Genomic DNA, 20685 nt, shown 5'->3' with positions numbered 1-20685 from the left:
AGGGATTTCGTCTATCCATAGGAAGACTTTTTACCTATTTCCAAACAGTGAATAGCTAAGTCTTATAATAATACAGGATCTGTGAGACTTCTGGCATATACTGAAAAGAACAAGAAAGAAATACCCATTCTCAGCAAGTCTTCAAAATTTCACATTTGAAGAACCATTGCTATTGGAATTGGAACCATTAGAATTGCTAGTTCATACTGATGCCATCAAACCTAGCCCCTACTCCACTGCTAGCTATAGTCTGATAATTTGTCCTTTATTTGCCACCTTGATTAAATAAAGTCCACACTTTGTTAGAACTGCCTGTCTTGGTTACACTGCAGGATGTCAGCAGAGGGCTAGAAGTGAAATTTTCAGCTTCTAGACATTTTTACATTAGTTCAAGAGTTTGATTTTTGGAAAAATAATTAAAAAACAAATTAAGCCTAGCAAAAACATATCTGATGCTATGTATAAAGGAAGGTTTTTTGAGGAAGAGGTAATACTGGCAATCCTCCAGTTACAAATGTAATGGAACCTGCCAATTACATTCACAAGTCAAGAGGATGTTAAGTGAATCACATTAAGTGAACCAGCCCCCATCCCAGTTCTCTCCAATGCTTCTGTTAAACAAATGTGCGGGTGGGTGAGTTTGCATGGGATGCCTCAGGGGTGGGGAAAATCAGGGAACAAAATCACCTGCCTCCAGCCTCTCCTCATCCACTGAGATATCCCATACTCCATTTCCCACTCTTTGAAGTACCCACTGCTGCTTGGGCATCCTCTGCACCCATTCCTTGCACTATCCCCCCCCCCCTTACACAAGTGCAGCTAATGGTGGGTAGAGGAAAACATAGAAGCAGAAAGCAAAATTCTTTAGAGTAAGCTTCTCATAGATGTTAGTCTCTTTGCAAACTAACACAGGTACAGTGAATGGTAGGGAGAAGAAAGGGAAACATTTTTAGGCTGCTTCCATGTTTTCCCTCCACCCAACATTAGCGGCCCTTGTGTAAGTTTGCAGAGACAATAATCTAAGAGAGCCTTTACTCTAAAGTAAGAGTTTTCTGGATGCTTTCATGTTTTCCTTCCACCTACAATTAGCAAGGAACCGAAGTCTAGCTATCTCTACTGCTTCCAACATTCAAAATATCACCTACTTCTGGAGCCAGCACAAATGTTTGCATGAACTTTCTCATTGGTTGTCCATTGTTTGTCAACTCCCCCATGACTTGCACAACTACTCCATCATTCAGGGTTGCATGGGCATCAACATGGCGAATCTTAGTGCGGCACTCACTAAACTGTAGGGACATCACCTTTTTGTGAATGTCCTAAACACAAATACAGTAAAAAAAATGGCTAAGTAAAATTAACTTTCTACAACATATACATTTATGTAGAAAAAATAGCACTGAAAAACAATACAATAGTTAGCTTTTCCTTTATTAGGCATTTTTAAAATGTTCCTTTATAGTTTTTTGTGGTATACTTTATTAAAATATATTAGCCAGTTTGAAAACCAATGCATTTAGGAAGCTAGTTGCGAGTTTCTAGCGAATGCAAGTTTATCTCGTCTGCTAACAAGGCAGATACAGGCTCTACATTAACATCCTTTTTTTCTTTGGTAAAGAGAGACATAATATAACTCGCAGTGGTAGAAGAGATAGTCCTCGCTTAACAACCCTAATTGGCAGCAGCAACTCTGCTGCTAAATAAAGGAGTAGTGTGGCAAATCATATCACCACTTCTGTTATTTTCAGTTGGAAACAGAGAAGGCTACTCAGTTGCACACCTTCAGCTTAATAACTTTATTAATGTTTAAGTAAAAAAGATAAAAAGCTAACATAAATTAATAATTAAGATGAGGAAAAATAGAATGACAAAGCCAAAAGTGCAAGAAAATAGAAAAATATATAAAAAATTGACTTCCTATTTTCTCACAATTATAATAAATTTAAATTAATTTCTTACTCTATAATTAAAACATAATTTTCATTTTTTCTATCATTTACTATTTTTAAATTATCAAACCTACATGTAACATATAATTTTTTTCTGTTTCATGCATAAAGTGCAGAAGGGATTTTCAATTATCATTAAAATTAAGCAGTGTCTTCTTTCTAATCAACATTATCACACCTTCAGCTTTTGTTTGCCTCTTAACCACTCCCTGACCTTTGGAATGCTCAAGTGTCTGCTTACTATCTTGTACGCATGGAAAGCAACAGAATCATGCTGACTATCTGAAGCTGGGCATGCTACACAAACTGCTTACTCTCTTGAAATCTCTTTCTCTCTAATCTCTATGCTCTAAGAGGTGGGGAGAGGAAAGAGAGAGAAAAAACAAAAATTTGTAGGCAATCTCTCTTTTGACTCTTTCCTACTGCTTGTAAAAACACACTGCTTTTGATGTGTAGAAGTCACACTGTCTGTTTTTTTTTCAATCTCCAATCTCTTTGGTCTGCAAGGGGAGTGGGGAAGAAAAGTATACTAAATTATAATGGTAACCATATGATTGAGGGATGCTGCAAAGGTCATAAATGAGCATAAATATGCCTAAACACCAGTATATCTTCAAACAGTTGCTGAATAATCAGTAGGTGGACACTATGTGTAAGTATTACAAGGAATGGCAGTAAAAAGATAATAAAATAGGAAGCATAAGCCAGCCCTCTCTCAAATCACATGCATTTAAGTATTAGGAAGATGAATGAAGAACGGCAAGAGAAGATTTTTTCTTTCTCCTGACTTTAAAGATACGTAGCATTATTGTGAGCTTTAACAGAAACATGTAAATATACGGTAGCATTTGTTAATGCGGATAACTTTTAAGAGTCATGTTTATTTGTAGCATACAATTTCAAGTAGGATTTATAGTACATACAGCTTGGCCATACACAGCTTCTTGGGGCTTGCCACTGGCATCTAATCCACCATGGACATATGAAGAGTTCCTGCCATAAAACCTTTAAAGAAATTTAACAACAATATTTAAGATTATCACGTGGAAGCATATTCTAAAATATTTTCTTCTTGACAATTTCAAATGAAACATATTTTAAATGCTCTAAAATACTGCATTTAAGAAGTAGATAAAAGGATCTTATTTTTTCTATTTTTTATTTTATACACAAGGCTGAAATACATAGAATTTAAGATTATGACAAGCCCAATTTCATCTAATGACTTTTTTTCATACTTTACCTAAACCTTAACCATCATAGCAAACTGATAGAATTGATAAAAACTCTTACAAATAGTCCTTATTTAATGTCAATAATTGGGTTGTATATAAAGCAAGGTCTTATACAAATAGTCCTCGACTTATAACAACTGAACCAAAAATTATGTTGCTGAGTGAGGCATTTGTTAAGTGAATTTTGCTCCGTTTTATAACCTTTCTTGCCACAGTTTTTGAATGAATCACTGCAGGTATTAAGTTAGTAATGTGGTTATTAAATGAATCTGGCTTCCCTATTGACTTTGTTTGTCAGAAGGTCACAAAAGGGGATTGTCAGGTTTCCTGACCTCAGGATACTGCAACCATCATAAATATGAATCAGTTGCTAAGCATATGAATTTTGATCATGTGGCCTGCAATGGTTGTAAGTATAAAAATGGTCATAAACAGTGGTGGGATTCAGCCAGTTCGCTGAAATCTGTCAGGACCCAGTGATTTGAATCCATCTAGGTTAGATGATGCTTTCTTACCCTTTTCTTATTTATTTTAGTAAGTAAGAAATTAATTTAATTTAATTTCTAGTCTGTCTTTTAGGGCTTTATTTTTGGTAAACTGGATTGTATTTTGTTTTTGCGAGAAGACAGATGCAAAGAATGAATTAAGCAGTTCTGCTTTCCTTCTATTATCTTGTTACTTTCTTGCCATTTCCCCCCATTAATAGACTGATTGTTTCCTTGACTATTTTCTTGTTTTTTATGTGAGGAAAAAAAACTCAAGAAAACAATCAGTTCAGTAATGGGAGAAGTTGCCAAGGAAGTAACAGATAACAATGAATATTGAAACAGTTCCTTTACTTTGATACTGTTTTGTTTACACTTATTTTCATTTTTCTGTTTTCCTGTTATAAGCTGCCCAGAAGAGTTTCTTGGTGACATGTATGGAAAATAAATTTAACAAATAAATAAATTAGAGAAGATTTCAAATCATTCTGGCTATCTAATTTAGTTCTTAAGCAATCACTGAACAATCACTCCGGATTGATCCAAAGATCTGTTATCGGCTGCAAATGCCTTCTGGCAGGCATCTGAACTCGAAACGGAGGCCAGGGCGATGCGTGCGAGTGGTTGCAAGCGGCCACAGAACAAGGCGAGGCAGGTGTCGGGGTGTGTAAGGCCTGGTAAGTAGGATAGCTCCACCCCACATCCCCACCATAGCTTATTTTTTTACCTGTGTGCCTTGCTCCACCCCCTGCACCCTGGAGTAGGTGGGGTCTTAATTAGGGCTAATTTTGTGAGTGGGGCTTAATTTGATCTCATGCCCTCAAAAACGTGATAGGGCTTCTTTTCAAGGTGAGTCGTCTTTTTGGAGAAACACGGTATAGTTCTAGTGGCAGAGATTCCATATAGATAAATCTATGTGGAATCAAATCTTACTTGGAATCATCTGTGATACATTAGAATAGACTTTTGCAGTGAAGAAAATACATCAAACAAAATGGAGGCCACACCCTCTTGTCGTCCTGTTTTTTAGATATGACAGTGTAAAACCTATTTCATCTGTTCAACTCTTTGCTTAATCCTAACATATCAAAATTGAACTCTCCCTGTCACCAGATGTAACCCTCTTGCAATATAACCCCCTCCCAAAAACAGTTTTGACAATTCTAAAAAAAAAGATAGTTTCTACCTAATATATTTTGACAGCATATGCTGATTTTGATATGCAAAAGTATGTTTAAATCTGTTTGTTTTAGTTATTCTGTCCTTTTATCAGCATGAAAGAGGGGGAAACGTTTTTTTGATGAGCAAGTTTGTGCATGACTCATGACTACCCTTGTTCTATGTGCAACTAAGGATATGAATGTAATTTATAATTAGGATGTAAATGCCAGCAGTCAGAATTTTTTTTCCATACAGAAGAGGGCTTTGCTGGGCAATGGTTCTTTTCTTTTTCTGTTCTTATTATAGTAAGTAGAAACGGTCATTCTTTTTTAGCACTGCCAGAGGTTTTTAAGTAAATCTACAATTGAAAAATTAAGTATAAGGATGAAAAAAGACATTCCATTTTCCTGCTTGTCCACAAAATTAGGTTTAGGCACAGACAGAAGATGTTCCAAAAGTTGTAGTTAAAAAAAGCATTATAGTAATTTTTTAATGAACTTATTGGAATTAATTTAATATTTTCTGCTAGAATGTCTGAAGAAAGTAACCAAATGAAAAGGCTCTCTACTGACTGAATTCAAGAAAAAGACTTCTCCTAGCAACTAGAATTTCTAGGTAGTGTTTAGCCTTACTATCTTCCTTCATTTCCTAGATTGCTCTAGTTTCTCTACTCAGTGAAACCAGTTTGAGCCACCAAGCTAAAAACTAGAAGGTTGTGAGTTACAGTTCTGCCTTCAGTACAAAGCCAGTTGGATGACTTTGGGTCACATTTTTGGTCCTATGAAGAAAGCAAAGGCAAACCATTTCTAAAAACCTCATTAAAAGTGGGTGGATTTGTGTAGATAGTTATCACTAGTCAAAAATACTTGAAAGCATATATATTGTGTGTACACAAACATACTGCTAAAGCAGTAACAAAGTCTCATGTGATAATTTAAGTACTTTTTAATTTTTCTAACCTGGAATTTCATCTTTTACAGCTTGTTGATTGGATTCCATTTTAATTTAATTTAGCTCCAACTTTAGAAATTGGATGTATCTTTTTTCTCAATATCAGACAGACACTTGAATAGTATTTAGTCTAACAGTCCTTTAAAGCAAGTTTCTATGGAGATTGTCAATTATCTGAGTCATGGTTGTTCCAAAGATGTTTTTTTTTATAAAAGGCAACTAAACTCTTATTAGCTTTTATTTTATTTTTATTTTGAAATCAAAACCAAACCTTTAAAACAAGTTGTTGTTTTTTTATTTACATTTATTTATATTCTGCCCATCTTGTCTGGAGGTCAGATATGTGAACTTTGACTCCAATTATTGGACTAGTGATATTACACTGAATGCTATTAGCCTTTTCTTCCATGTGCCGGGAAGAGCATGAAAGAGTATATCGTGGTTTCTTTTAAATATACCCAGGTGAGTGGGCTCCAAAACACAAGATAACCAAAAGAACAAAATAGTTTCCTAGACGCGACATGCAGGCAAGCCTTCACAGACTAGTACTCGCTGCTCACCACTATTCCATTCTTCTTCACTGCTACTACACCTCTTTCTACTGCTCTTCCAACTACAACTCATTGTGAGTTCTACTACTGGAGAAAAGTATTTCTTTCTAGCTGAATCAAGCTACTTCATTTCGTGCACAAACTCATTTCCTTCCTTCTTTGATACACACTTTGATACAAACCTGGGCTTTCTCTTATCATAGCTTTTATAGTCAAGGATTCCTGCTTTGGCTGGGAAGAGGCAAGACAATAGCAGCAGAGGTGCTGGTCAGTTTCTAGGCAGCCTGCCCTCTCTCAGATTAGGGATGTGGTTTTATATGTACCTTGAAATGCTTGTTAGTTAAATAGCTTTGGCACAAAAATCTTTACTCTTTATTAAATATTTATTTTAAAAAATTCTTCAATATATATTTAAATTTTATTTAAATATAATTTTTGTTGTACTATTTTGTTTCTTTTTCTATAAGATTTTGCTGAATTAAACCTTGATTTTATTCTTATTATGTGAGGCACCTCTGAAAACTGTAGACTCCTGGTATTTGAGACACATTTTGGCATTTGAGAACCAGTTTGGTCTATTGGTTAAGGCACCAGGCTAGAAATTAGTAGACTGGGTTCAAATTCCATCTTATCATGAAACCAGCTGGGTGGCCTTTGGCAAGTCATTCTCTCTCAGTCCAACACACCTCACATATTGTTAGTTATGTTTGTTGGTGAAAATAATAAAGGCAGAATACAAATAAATAAAATTTGCTGCTGAATTTCCTGTCTCAGAAATGGATAGTGTCCTCCCTATGAGATGCAACTTACAAATACAAATTTACAAATGTATGATCTACGAATACCTTGTTATATACCTATTTCAAATTAGGTAGATACCCTCGAATTATCATTAATGAAAATTGAATGATTGACCATGCTTTTCAACACAAATTTGATAGCATTCTATACAATTATATGATTGCTGATATGTTAAATGACATGTTAACTTCTAATACTCATAACTAATAATAGTTGACATTTAGGAGATCACATGTCCCTGTCTTGTGCATTTACTTCCATAAAAAAGTTTGCCAGGCAGGGAGATCACTTCCGGTCACTGAAGGCGATAGACATTGTTGTCTGCTGTTCGTCTCTCTGGTGGGCTCCTTTCAGGAGCACAGGGGGTCTCGGAGGGGCCGCCTGCCGCAGGGCGGCTTGCTGGAACGCCCCGGATGCGGCGGCAGCCGGCAAGGGTGTTTCCAGCCTCACCCCAGAGCCGGGGAACAGAGGGGAGGCATGGAACAGCATTTGGCTGTCCACCCGTTCGCTGAATGGGCTCCGGGAAGAAGGAGTTAATTAAGGAAGAGTGGCTGGAATGCGGGTGGTGAGAGATTCGTCCTAATCTCCTTAATTATCGTTGATGGATAAGCAGCAGACTATTGTAAATTCGTGTTCAATCTACTTGAAGCTGGAAGATTAGAGGGGGGTTCCTTTTTCTCTTTACCCCCCTTGGATAAAGCGGCATTTGAATTATCTCTCTCTATATCGGAATGGAGACAGAATAAAGGCTAACTTGTCACCTGTATTAACTATGTGAGAAAGATTCATATCACAACTGCAAGAGGTGATTACTGAGCTGTTTTCTTAAAGGAAAATTTTTTTTTTTATGGAAATCTTTGTTCTTCTCCCTGTGAAAGGAGGAGCCAAGATCCTTGGGGGGGAATATAAAGGTCACTAAAGCAGAGGGTTGTCCTATTACAACGGTCGCGGGGAGGAGGGGATGCGAGGACAGGATAAGATCCCAAGGTCGGTTGGGAGACCGTGGCTGCTGGTTACGCCCGGTCGCTTGTACCAACCCCTGCAGTCTAGGTGGACAGGTGCTACAGAGCCAGGGCCTGCGGCTGATGCTTTGCAATGCAAGGTCTGTCACCAACAAGGCCCCCCTCATTAATGAGTTGATCTCAGAGGGGGAGCTAGACCTTGCAGGGATAACGGAGACCTGGCTGGGCCACGAGGGTGGTTTACCCCTCGTGGAAATGTGCCCACCGGGTTTCCGTGCATTCCATCAGCCTCGGGCCCTGGGTAAGGGTGGTGGGGTGGCGGTGGTTATGCGGGAATGTTTAGAGCCGAGGGAGTTCACTGTCCCTCAGATACCCGGGTGTGAGTCCCTTGGTGTGAACTGGGGCCCAGGGAGGCAGTGGGGCTTGCTGATTGTATACTTGGCTCCTCGCTATGCATCAGCAGCCCTGCCCGAGCTCCTCGAGCGAATCTCAGCGACGGCAGTTGAGACTCCCAGACTTTTGGTCATGGGGGACTTCAACTTGCCGTCAACGGGAGCGGCTTCCGAGGTGGCTCGGGAGTTCATGGCTTCCATGACGGCCATGGACCTGACCCAATTAGTGCAGGGCCCCACTCACAAAGGGGGCCACACACTGGACCTCATTTTTGTATCTGAACAGTGGACGAGTGATCTGGGAATAGGGGATTTAGTCATCACGCCCCTGTCATGGTCAGACCACTCATCCCTCCGGCTGGACTTCCCTGGCGCTATCCCCCACCGCGAGGAGGCGGAACCAGACTCTATAAACTGGTACCGCCCCAGGCACCTGATGGAATCTGATAGATTCCAGACGTAGCTTGGGCCAATACCTGTAGCCTTGTCCCGCTCCCGCTCCGAGGACCTAGTGACTGCCTGGAATAGGGCAATGACTGGGGCCTTGGACCGGGTTGCGCCTTTGCGACCTCTCCTGCGGCATCGACCCACCCGGTCTCCTTGGTTTACTGAGGAGCTTAGGGTGATGAAGCGCCACAGGAGACGTCTAGAGAGCAGGTGGAGGTCCTCACGCTCCGAATCTGACCGAACACAGGTAAGAGCCTATTTGCGGACTTACCTTGTGGCAATAAGAGCGGCCAAACGTAGACATTGTACTGCTCTTATTGCGTCCGCGGATAACCGCCCTGCCGCCCTGTTTAGGGTGACCCGCTCCCTTTTATCGCAGGGGGCGCGGGAGACACCCTTACAGGGCAGAGCAGAGGAGTTTGGGGAATATCTTCAGGACAAAATCGATCAGATCCGGAGCGGGTGGACCTCCGTCAGTGGACCAGACGAGTCGCCAACAGCGAGTCTTGAGAGACCATTCTGGGAGGAGTTTGACTCTGTTGCCCCCGAGGATTTGGACAGGTTGCGTGGACGGCTGCGACCCACCACATGTTTAACGGACCCGTGCCCCTCCTGGCTGGTACTGGCAGCCTGGGAGGTGACACGAGGCTGGCTCCTGGGCCTGGTGAACGCCTCATTGGGTGAGGGATACTTACCAACCGCCTTGAAAGAGGCGGTGGTGAGACCCTTGCTCAAGAGACCTTCGCTCGACCCAATGGAGCTAGCTAATTATTGTCCAGTCTCCAACCTCCCCTTCTTGGCGAAGGTTGTTGAGAATGTGGTGGCGCAGCAATTTCCACGACACCTAGACGAATCCGACTATCTAGACCCACGCCAGTCCGGCTTCCGACCCAGGCACAGCACTGAGACAGCCTTGGTCGCGTTGGTTGATGATCTCTGGAGGGCCAGAGATAGGGTTTGTTCCTCTATCCTGGTCCTATTAGACCTCTCGGCGGCTTTTGATACCATCGACCATGGTATCCTATTGCGCCGGTTGGAGGGGATGGGAGTCGGAGGCACCGTTTTGCGGTGGTTCGGCTCCTACCTCTCCGACCGGAAGCAATGTGTGTTGACAGGGGGGCAGAGGTCGTCCCTGAGGCCACTCACTTGTGGGGTGCCACAGGGGTCGGTCCTCTCGCCTCTCCTGTTCAACGCATATGTGAAGCCGCTGGGTGAGATCATCTGTGGTTTTGGGGTTGAGTACCATCTTTACGCTGATGATACTCAGCTGTATATTTCAACCCCAAACCACCCCAACGAGGCTGTCGAAGTGATGTCCCGGTGTTTGGAAGCCGTCGGGGTCTGGATGGGGGACAACAGACTCAAACTCAACCCCTCCAAGACCGAGTGGCTGTGGGTACTGGCACCTCGGTTCAGCCAGCTGACTCCATCGCTGGCCATAGGGGGCGAACAACTGTCCCCCGTGGAGCGGGCGCGCAATTTGGGCGTCCTCCTCGATGCCCGGCTGTCAATGGAGGACCATGTGGCAGCCGTGGCAAGGGGGGCGTTCCACCAGGTCTGCCTGGTGCGCCAATTGCGCCCCCTACTGGACCGGAGTGCCCTGCGCACGGTCACTCATGCGCTGGTGACGTCTCGCCTGGACTACTGCAATGCCCTCTACATGGGGCTTCCCTTGGGACGCATCCGGAGACTGCAGCTAGTTCAGAACGCAGCCGCGCGGGTTATTATGGGAAGTACACGTTACTCCCACGTAACACCTCTCCTGTGCGAGCTGCACTGGCTACCTGTGGCCTTTCGGGTGCGTTTCAAGGTATTGATCACCATCTTTAAAGCGCTCCATGGCATAGGACCTAGTTATCTGCAGGATCGCATCCTACCACACACGTCCCTGCGACCTATCCGCTCACACAGGGAGGGGCTCCTCCTGGTGCCGTCTGCTAGGCAATGCCAGCGGGCGACACCTAGGAGTAGATCCTTCTCTGTGATGGGCCCAACCCTCTGGAATGACCTCCCCCCAGACATTCGAACTACCACCGACCTCCGTTCCTTCCGGCAAAAGTTAAAGACTCACCTATTTCAATCAGCTGGCCTGGCACTTTCTTAGTTTTACCTCCCGGGGATTTATTTTATTTTAATAGGGTTTGGGGTTTTAATTGGGATATTTTTAGGATTAGAATATATTTATTTCTTAGTACAGCCTATCTCCCCCTCCAAATGTATCTTAAATGTATTTTATTATTATGACTGATTTTATTTGTATTGACTGTACACCGCCCCGAGTCCCTTTCTGGGAGAGGGGCGGTCTAAAAATCTAAGAAATAAGAAAATAAAATAAATAAGATGGCTCCCCTCCGTCTTCGTTTTTGTACTTACAAATGAAGTCTGCCTTTTGAAACTACCTTTGAAAAAATCTCTGGCATTGTATTATTACCCCCCCCCCCCTGAAGGACCCCTGGCCCTCTCCTGTTATATGGTCTTCCTGGATCTTGATTATTTGATTTTTCCCTTTCTGGTGTGTCTCCGTGTCTTGGAATTGTGATGGAGAACTAACTTTTCACTTTGGGATTTGCCTGCCTCCTTGGATCGGCACAGCTGCGCACTCCACTGACGCCATTTCTTTTGTAAAAGATTTATACCATCTCTGAACTCAGATAAATGGGGCCCAAAAAACCACCAACGGGCAAGTCATTCTTGGCTCCCACATCTGCCACCTCCAGCCCAAGTATGCATCAGAGGAAAATTACTTCATTGTTACAACAAGAAGGGTCTGGAGAGAGCTCAAAAGATTTATCCGTTACCCAAATGTTTCAGGAAATTATGAGGGGTCAAAATGAGCTGAAAAAGGAGGTGACAGATCTCAAAGAAGAACTCAGAGGTGTACAACACCATATAACAGAAAACAAACAAAAAATTAAGGTGTTGGAGGAGGGGGCGGCTGGGCTGGGGGAGGAGGTTAAGGCAGTCCGGAAGGGGAATTTAGAATTGGAAAATTTTATGGCAAAGATAGAACTTGAAAGAATGTCCTTTTTTCTCAGATTCCAGAACCTACCAGAGACAGAAAATGAAGATCTTAAGGATATTATGAATACAATTTTAGCAGAATATATTAAGAGAGATAAAGAACAGTTGTGGTGGGATATGGATCTGGTTTACAGGATTAATTCAGCATACACTAAAACACATAATGTTCCAAGGGAGGTACATGTTAAATTTCTTAGGAGGACCACGAGGGATGAGGTGCTAGGGGCTCAAAGGGGGGGACCACTAAAATATAAAGACAAAGAAATTACCATTCTTAAGCAAATTCCAAAAAAAAAAAAAAGAGAGAGAGAAAAGGAAGAAGTACTCCTCCTTATCAAAGAAATTATATAATAAAGGAGTTTGGTTTAGATTGCCGGAAGGAATGTTGATATTTTGGGAGGGAAGCAGAATTAGAATTAATACAGTGGGGGAGGCAGAAGCCTTCATTAAAAAACACAGCTCTCTCCTAGAGGACGAAAATATGGGAGGTAGTGAAAAAGGTAGTAATGTACAAGATATGAAGGAAGGAGGGGCTGTGGCTTCATCTGGGGACAGGGAGGAGGGAGCAATATCGAAAAGGCTCAGGTCACAAAAATAAATGCATTTGAAATATTATTGCAATTGTTGATATACTAGAAAGTGACAAAAAAAGAGATGATTGAACACACGGTTGATATAATGTAGAACAAGATTCTGTTTTTGCTTATCTTTTATACGTTGTCTTTAACATTGTAAAAATTGTGAGATTTGGAGGGATTTCTACCACTAGCACGGGAGCTGCCAAAATTTTCTATGTACCCTTTTACCTTTCCCCACAAATGTTTAAAAACCAATAAAATTCTTTTTTTAAAAAAAGTTTGCCAGGCACTTTTCTATCAATACAAAACATGCATTTTAGCTTTATCAAGCTTTTTACATGCTATTTCAATTTGCAACAATTTATGGCACTTTTATGATATTGCATTCACTCTGAATGTTTTTTTTTTCATACATATATTTAAAATGCATTAAATTTGCAAGCTGCAAAGCTCTAAACAATTCGGGGCACATAAATTCTTTTACTATTTTTGTGAACTCCTTTAAAAGATAAAACTGCACAACAGAGCATTATCTCTCTCACATAATTCCACTTTCTATAATTTGATGATCAGTTTCTTATTATTTTATCCGTTCCAAAGAATACTACTGAATATAAACTTGATGCAAATTTAAGAGTTAAAAATTTAGATAATATATACAGTTCTATAATTTATTGTAGGGTTTTTTTTCTTAATACTGTAAACAAAAATTTGGAACAGATAACAGTTAGTCAAATTTAGTTACATAAAAAGATTAATTTAAAAGATATTTGGCCATCTTTCAGTAAATATCCAAGGATCATAACAAAACATTTCTTAGGAAACATAAAGTCATGTTGAATTGATTTTAAAGGCAATGATATATTATACAAATAAATTGATCCAGCCTGCTTAGTTGATTTTGATTACATAAGACACAGAACATTTAAAAGAAAGTACCTGTGTAAGAAATCTGGTGCTTTATTTAGCAGGGTATAGTACTGTCTCACAAACTCTTGCCCTACAAGCAGTGGACTTGGCTTCTCCATCACCATTTCTTTGGTAAACGTCAAAGACTGCAATAGAGGAAGAATATCTATATAAGAAATATATGCTTCAAAATAATTAGTTTTAAATGTAATATAATTTTAAAAATATTTAAAAAGCTTTCAAAACAAAAAAAGAAATATTTTCTTTCAGGCTACAGCATGAAGACCTTACTGACCAGTCAGTACATCTAATAATCCAATCCCATGCAAACTTCTTTGAATTTTATTTATTAAATTTACACTTACCTTTCTCCCAACAGTTGAAGGCAGCCTATACTGCAATACTCTTGTAGACTAGGTTGAAAAATATAGACTGAAGTTACCCAGTGACTTTTTAGGGACAAGAGTAGATTTTGAATCTGGATTTGAATCAGACTTAGAGGAGGGAATAGAAGAGGAACTCATAAAATTTGCAGATGACATTAAGTTGCCAGCAATAACCAATACCCCAGAAGACAAGTTCAGAATCCAGAAAGATCTTAAACAAGGAACCCTATCCAAAATGAAATTTAATGTGGAAAAACGCAAGGTTTTACCCCAAGGCAGAAAAAAACCAAATGTACAAGTACAGATTAGGCTGCACCTGGCTCAAAAATAGTAATTGTGAGAGGGACCTTGGAGTCCTAGTGGACGATCACTTAAGCATGAGCCAGCAGTGTGCAGCCACTGCCAAAAAAAGCTAATAAAACCCTTGGTTGTATAAACAGAGGCATAAGATCAAAATCACATCAAGTATTAGTACCACTTTATAAAAACTTAGTAAGTGTACACCTGTTCGGTTTTGGTCACCGCATTACAAAAAAGATGTTGAGACTTTGGAAAAAGTGCAAAAAAGAGCAACTAAGATGATTAAAGGCCTGCAGACAAAAACATATGAAGAACGGTTGCAGAAATTGGATATGACTAGTCAAAGAAAAGAACAACTAGGGGTGACATGATAGCAGTGTTCCAGTATTTGAGGGGCTACCACAAAGAAGAAGGGGTCAACTTATTTTCAAAAGCACTAAAAAGCAAGACAAGAAACAATGGATGGAAACTAATCAAGGAGAGAAGCAATATGGAATTAAGTAGAAACTTCCTAACAGTGAGGACAATAACCAATGGAACAGGTTGAAGTTGTAGTACTTCATCACTGGAGATTTTTTAAAAAAAGACTGGATAGCCACTTGTCTGAAATGGTATAGCAAGGGGTTGGACAGGAAGATCTCAAAGGCTCCTTCTAACTCTATTTTGAATTGAAATGGAATTCTGTTCATTAGACTAGACAAGCCCAGTTTCACAACAGTGTATCATATGTTTTAGCTTCCAGCTCTCTAATCATCTTTTTCCAGGTTGCCCTGGAAGACTTCCAAGATCCTTTCAGCTCTATTCTGATTGGTTGTAACTCCCCAGTCCTAGTCCAATACCTAACCGTAGCAGGAGTTACTTGAAGCTTAAGCTGGCAAAGGATAAAGTCTCCATTGAGCATTATGGATTTTTGGAATAAACATTTACAGATTAATTAGCCTAAATTTGTATTCACGTAGTTTTGACTTACAACCATTTGTTTAATGGTCATTCAACGTTAGAAGAGCACTGAAAAAAGCAACTTCTGATCGTTTTTCCAGCCTATGAAGCATCCCCATGGTCATGTGATCAATTCCGACACAAGGCAATTGGCTCATATTTATAACAATTGTAGTGTCCTGGGGTCACATGATGATCTTTTGTGACTTTCTAATGAGCAAAATCAATGGGAAAGCCACATTCACTTAACAACTGTATTACTAACTTAACTGCAGTGAACAACTATGGAAAGAAAGGTCATAAAATGGGGCAAAAATCACTTAACAACTATCTTGCTTAGCAACAGAAATGTTGGCTCCATTGTGGTTGTAGATCAAGAACTACCAGTAATCTACAGTTCAATTAAAAAAAACATTTATGATTTAGTTAATAAGATTACTTTGAAGTCTATAGGAACATAATTTTGTAGTCAAGCATTTCCTTGTCTCTGCAAATATGGCCCTTGCAACAAAAATTTTAAAGTTATTTTAACTGACAATTTGGTGATTTTTGTTTTTTACACAGAATGTAAAGATTCAGGATTCTTAAACATATCCTCTGGTAAATATCTATTATAATCCCATTTGAATAGAATGTTAAACATTTAACACATTTTCAACAGAATGAAATTAAGAAGTAGAATCAAATAATCTTCACAATAGAGTCACACAAGATTCTATATATTTGAACAGATGTTAACATTTTGTATTATTGTAATACAAAAATATTAAGAATCTAGAAGAGAAACTGATTGTTTCCGTTAATGCTCTACTGTAGCATACTATACTATACTATTGTAAAAATTTTTGCAATGTTTAAGAAATACAACATGAAACAGTAAAAGTGAAATAACATTTTGCAATTGATTTATTGTAGCTCATGAAAGTTCAGAAAAACTTTGCTGTAAAACTTCTAAAAGTTGTCAAGATTTGCATAATGCTTAGCAGTTTGTGCTAAACAGATATTTAAAATTATTTTTGTAATTCAGGATATTTCAATTTGAGGAAGCTTTAAAATGACAGAGATGCTTACAAAATTATTTTAAACCTACTGCAGTAGTGTAGAATTATAGACTGAAATGCATATCCAGGTTAAAAAATGTGAATAATCACTACATACGCAGAACTACAAAGCTATCAGAAGATATACTGTGCATGCCTGATTTGTAATGGGTCATATTGTTATTTGTTTTGACCACTATATATCATACCAAAGGAAATAGAGACCGCTCTGAGTATTTTTGACTTACACTTTCCCAAGAGGCAGAGAAGTATTTCATTACAATTGTTTGGATGCCTCTTGAACAATATCTACAAAACTTCATTATCTTTAAATATTTGGATACTTCAATAATTCTGAACAGTGCAACTGAAAATGGACATTGGGAACAAAATCCAGAACCTCATAAGTCAACCCTACCCCAATCCCCCAATAACCTAACAGCAATAAATAATACCAGCAACAGAAAACACTTGATTTCATCACTGGAAATCAAAAAATAATTTCTCATTCTGATTAAATATTCTGAGTATAGTACAATGTTGACTAAATTCTTATGTAATAGTCAATTGTTTATATTTGTTTGCATTTATTAGTTACTCAAGTCCAATGGAGTCTGTTTTGCAATAACAATGATTCTCAATAGATTTCAGATGTGATTGTTTTTCAAACTCATGAATCAATATAGTCAATAGCTTGCTCCACTCATCCAAATTTCTTACTCACTTTCAAAACTAAGTTTCTACTTGCAATGAATTTATAGATTATATAATAATGTTCAAATCTGTAGTCTAAATTTACTATTTTTAAGAAGATTGGTAAGAAAGAATAGGCATATTTTATTATCTCAGTTTTATAACTATAACAACTGGTTAATTGCTACAGAGTATAAGGAAAATCTTAGTTTTTGAAGATTTTTTTAAGAAATGCAAAACAATAGTCTAAAATAACTACTAAAATGGCTCTGAAAATGGAAGTGCACGTGGGAATTTGCATGTTTTCTATTTTCTATTAGATTTAGCTGCAACTAGAAAGTAAATGGAAGAAGGCTGTATCATAGTTCTATTTTCAGAACTGTGGCCAAAATTGCAGTTGCAATAATGACCAAACAAAAAGAAAGGAGCTACATACACAAACACCATAAGAAAGGGATGCATATACTTTAAATTGAATATATCCAGATATATTTCAAAGCTTGTAATAGACAATAACATTGAACCCTTCTTTATCTATTATTAAGGAACATTCCTGGATTACTAGAGATGTATCACTCTCAAAATGAGATAGGGATTGTAAGAGATATATAAAAGGCAGATTTAGAGTAATCAATTATGAACAAGGCCAGATTAGATTAGATTAGATTAATTTGCTTTAAACTCTTAAGTGGAAGCCATTTTAACGTGATGGCACACTTTCTAGCCCTCAAAGACTATCAGCTTACAGAAGTGAAAATTACTGTACTCATGATCTTTATGAAGTAACTAAATGCTGCACCCAACTGTTGCTATGTAAAGCAGAACCAGCATATTAAATACTACTTGCAGAAAAAATCCCCAAGAAAAAAACCTTGTAAACAAAGATTTGTCTCAACAGTAGTAAAAACCACTAAAATTTTCTGAAATGCCCTGCATGTGATAACACTGATTTCCTAAAAACAAAGGAAAATCAGAAACTCTTGTCCCATATAAGAGTCCCAGAATCCTGTGGAAATAATTGCCTAAAACTATGCCAATTTAAATGTGGAAGGGGTCAAGAAAACCATCTGAGAGAAATCATTTTCACTGGAGAATCTCAAATTGTAATATCTGCACAGTACGTAAGGATGTTATTGCTTGATTCTATTAGTCTTAAAACAGTACTTATTCAATTGAACTCTATCAGTTCAATTAGCTCATCAAAATCTGGAAAAGATTTAGCAAACAGCTATCCATTAGTTTGCAAACATTAATGCTGTGTCACATATTGCTAGAACTGTTCCTTGTAAGTTCAGACCATAGCCAAAAGAATCTCAAATCATATCTCATTGAAGACCCGAAGCCTATATCAGTCCCTATATCCATTAATAACAAAGATCATTGATCATTTACCTGTAAAATGTCTTGTTGCAGAAAAACTGTCTGTCTGTCTACCCATCCATCCATCCATCCATCCATCCATCTAGCTTAATTGTGTAAATTAAATTCTTCTCTCTCCTAAAGGATATAGTAGCCAGAAAGGGACTGTGGTGATTGTTGTTTGAACTTCATATCCAGGAAAACTTTATTGGTAAATTCTATAACTTACTTTATATGCATTTCAAGTACCAGACAAAATTATGATCCTTTCAATATTGCTATTTCTTGTTATCTTAGCTCTTTACAATACTGGGCCTACAGTAAATGCAGTAGAAAGACAATCCTTGTCCCAGAACTGTACAGATACAAAAAAAAGTATGCCATACAGAGTATTTCCATGAACATGTATTTGAGTGTTGTCATGTAGCATTATTCCACAGAATACACCATGATACTCCTATTCCACAGAATTTCTGTCTTTGCAGTGCAGGGCAAGGGAGATTAAATATTGGAGAATTTTGCTGTATTATAGAAACACTATGACAAAAGATAAGGAGTGATAGTTCATTTTCTTACACATATTATAGGTCATGGCACTAATGATGATTCTCCTCCTTCCATATATACCTTATATAATTTCAAATTTTAAAGAGATGAACTTGAAGAGCAAAAGAACACCTCATAAAATGCTTTCATTTGCAAATATGGAGCTAGGTCTATAAAGAGAAATGAGAAATGTTTTATTAATGTTCATGTCTTTTCAGTTACAGTGGTTGTGTGGTTAATTTACCTTTTTCTTCTTCTTTCATTTTGCCATGGCTGCTAAAAAACCAAGCATGCATGCAAAATAGGTTTGTCCAATTCTGTTACTTGCCTGCTAAGGGTTTGTAGTACTGTAGTTGTATCTATTTCCATCTCAGTGTAATAAAAACAAGAAGAACCATTAGGAGACTTTTAAAGAGCATTGTGGTTTCTATTACAATCACTCATAATAAAATTTCATTCAAATTCAACCCTTTCTGAATCTTCATAATTTGTCATCTTATTAGGATTGGTTCTATTGCTCACTAAATTACTATATTTATAGAGGAAGGAAAAAGTATTCAAGCAATGTGTGTTTCAGCATATAGGGTAACATACTTAGAAAGCAACTCCTAGCTGTGTAACCAGGTATATAAGTGCACAATATCTGTTCCCCCAGTGAAATGAGTTTGCATAGTACAGTGGTCAGCAGCTACCCACCAATAATAAATCCACAGTATTACCCAATACTGATTTACCTTATACGACTGTTCTCCTTGATTGGAAGACTTGCATTATAAAATTTAATAAAGGGTCTTTAAGCTATCTGAGTATGCATGTATGTATTCTGTAGGCAACATACTCTGATGGCTTTTAAAGGCCAGCTCCAGATATGCTAGAAGCTGTCTAAGGGAGCTTTAAATTTCTGTTTCCTCCTTTGTGGTCTTTTTTTTTTTCAGGAAAGAGTTAAGACAAACCTTTTCCTAAATTTCTTAGACCAATAGCACGCAATAGCCTGCGTGCTATTGACAGCAGCTTCCCCTCTCTCCCCCCCATCCCCCCGACAACCCTGTTTTTCCTTAATGAAAAGCGCCCCAGCAAGAAAACCTGCTCTGATTTGTAGACATAACATCCCGATAGGAAAAGAAGTCACCTCCTCCCGGGAAGGGCCTTCTCATCCTATCTTACTCCGTTACCCACCTACAACACTCTCTTCGGGCTCAGGGTCCGGTTCGCTCCCAGGCAAAGGCACAGGGAGGAGCGACTGATGCCGCGCGTCCCTCCTTCACGGTGATTCGGAGCGGAACCGGATGTCTCTAGCGCGCCCTCGGCGGGGAGGGACGAGCGCGCAGCGCGCGCAGCCTCCACAAGTGGCCAGATGTGGGCGGGGTCGCGATTACCACCAGGGGCCGCTAGAACGAGAGCAAAAAAGATGCTAGTTTTAAGTTAACGGGATAATAGCAGGTTTTAAGTTTGACCGGAAGTTCTGGTTCTCTCCCGCGCTGCTTATGTTATCTACATATGAATTCCTTCCTCCGCTGGTTTCCAGAGGCAATAATTTCTCTCTCAGCTGCAGGCAATCAGGAGCCTGCGAGCTATTGACGTCCTTTGAGAACGGTTTCTATGATTCCCTTCTTCCAAGAGACATTAAAAAAAAAAAACCCTGCACAAACCTCACTTCCGGTTCCGATCAGGATTTTTTTCGTATCTGGGCAGGCAAAATGGAATTATTCTTGAAACCTTAATTCTAATCCATTTAAAGACCTCTATCTTTGTAGTGCTTTGAAATGATTATATCCTGAAATCCTGTAGCCTTACGCGTTCTGTTTATTATCCAAATTCCTGAGGAAAAAACCCTCAAAATTGATATTTTATAAAGATTACAGCATTTTAGAAGTGAAACTCATACAGTATTGCAATTTTATAAATCCAATTACACGCAGGGTCATTTCAGAATAAACCACAGCAGTCCAGAAATAATTTATTTTAAAAGAAATTGCTATT

The 20685-nt window shown here is 39.0% G+C and overlaps 1 protein-coding gene across 3 annotated transcripts in view; it reads right to left on the bottom strand.

Moving 5' to 3' along the window:
* Window positions 1-20685, bottom strand: part of G3BP2 (G3BP stress granule assembly factor 2) — a 51709-nt gene that overhangs the window by 28738 nt on the left and 2286 nt on the right. Inside the window, exons 1-4 of one of the 3 annotated variants that reach the window (XM_081971209.1) lie at window positions 19882-20034; window positions 13473-13588; window positions 2873-2954; window positions 1146-1319 (exon numbers count right to left, since the gene is read on the bottom strand). In XM_081971209.1, coding sequence (XP_081827335.1) covers window positions 1146-1319; window positions 2873-2954; window positions 13473-13567 — 351 coding nt within the window. In that variant the 5' untranslated portion in view covers window positions 13568-13588; window positions 19882-20034. Of the gene's footprint in view, window positions 1-1145; window positions 1320-2872; window positions 2955-13472; window positions 13589-19881; window positions 20035-20685 lie in introns of those variants that run through there. The other 2 variants (XM_081971208.1, XM_081971210.1) reach the window with 2 other exon arrangements.

This window comes from Natrix helvetica, assembly GCF_964273705.1.
Source record: "Natrix helvetica genome assembly, chromosome: Z".
In the NCBI taxonomy this organism is placed as follows: domain Eukaryota; kingdom Metazoa; phylum Chordata; class Lepidosauria; order Squamata; family Natricidae; genus Natrix; species Natrix helvetica.
This window is presented reverse-complemented; position numbering and strand designations above follow the sequence as displayed.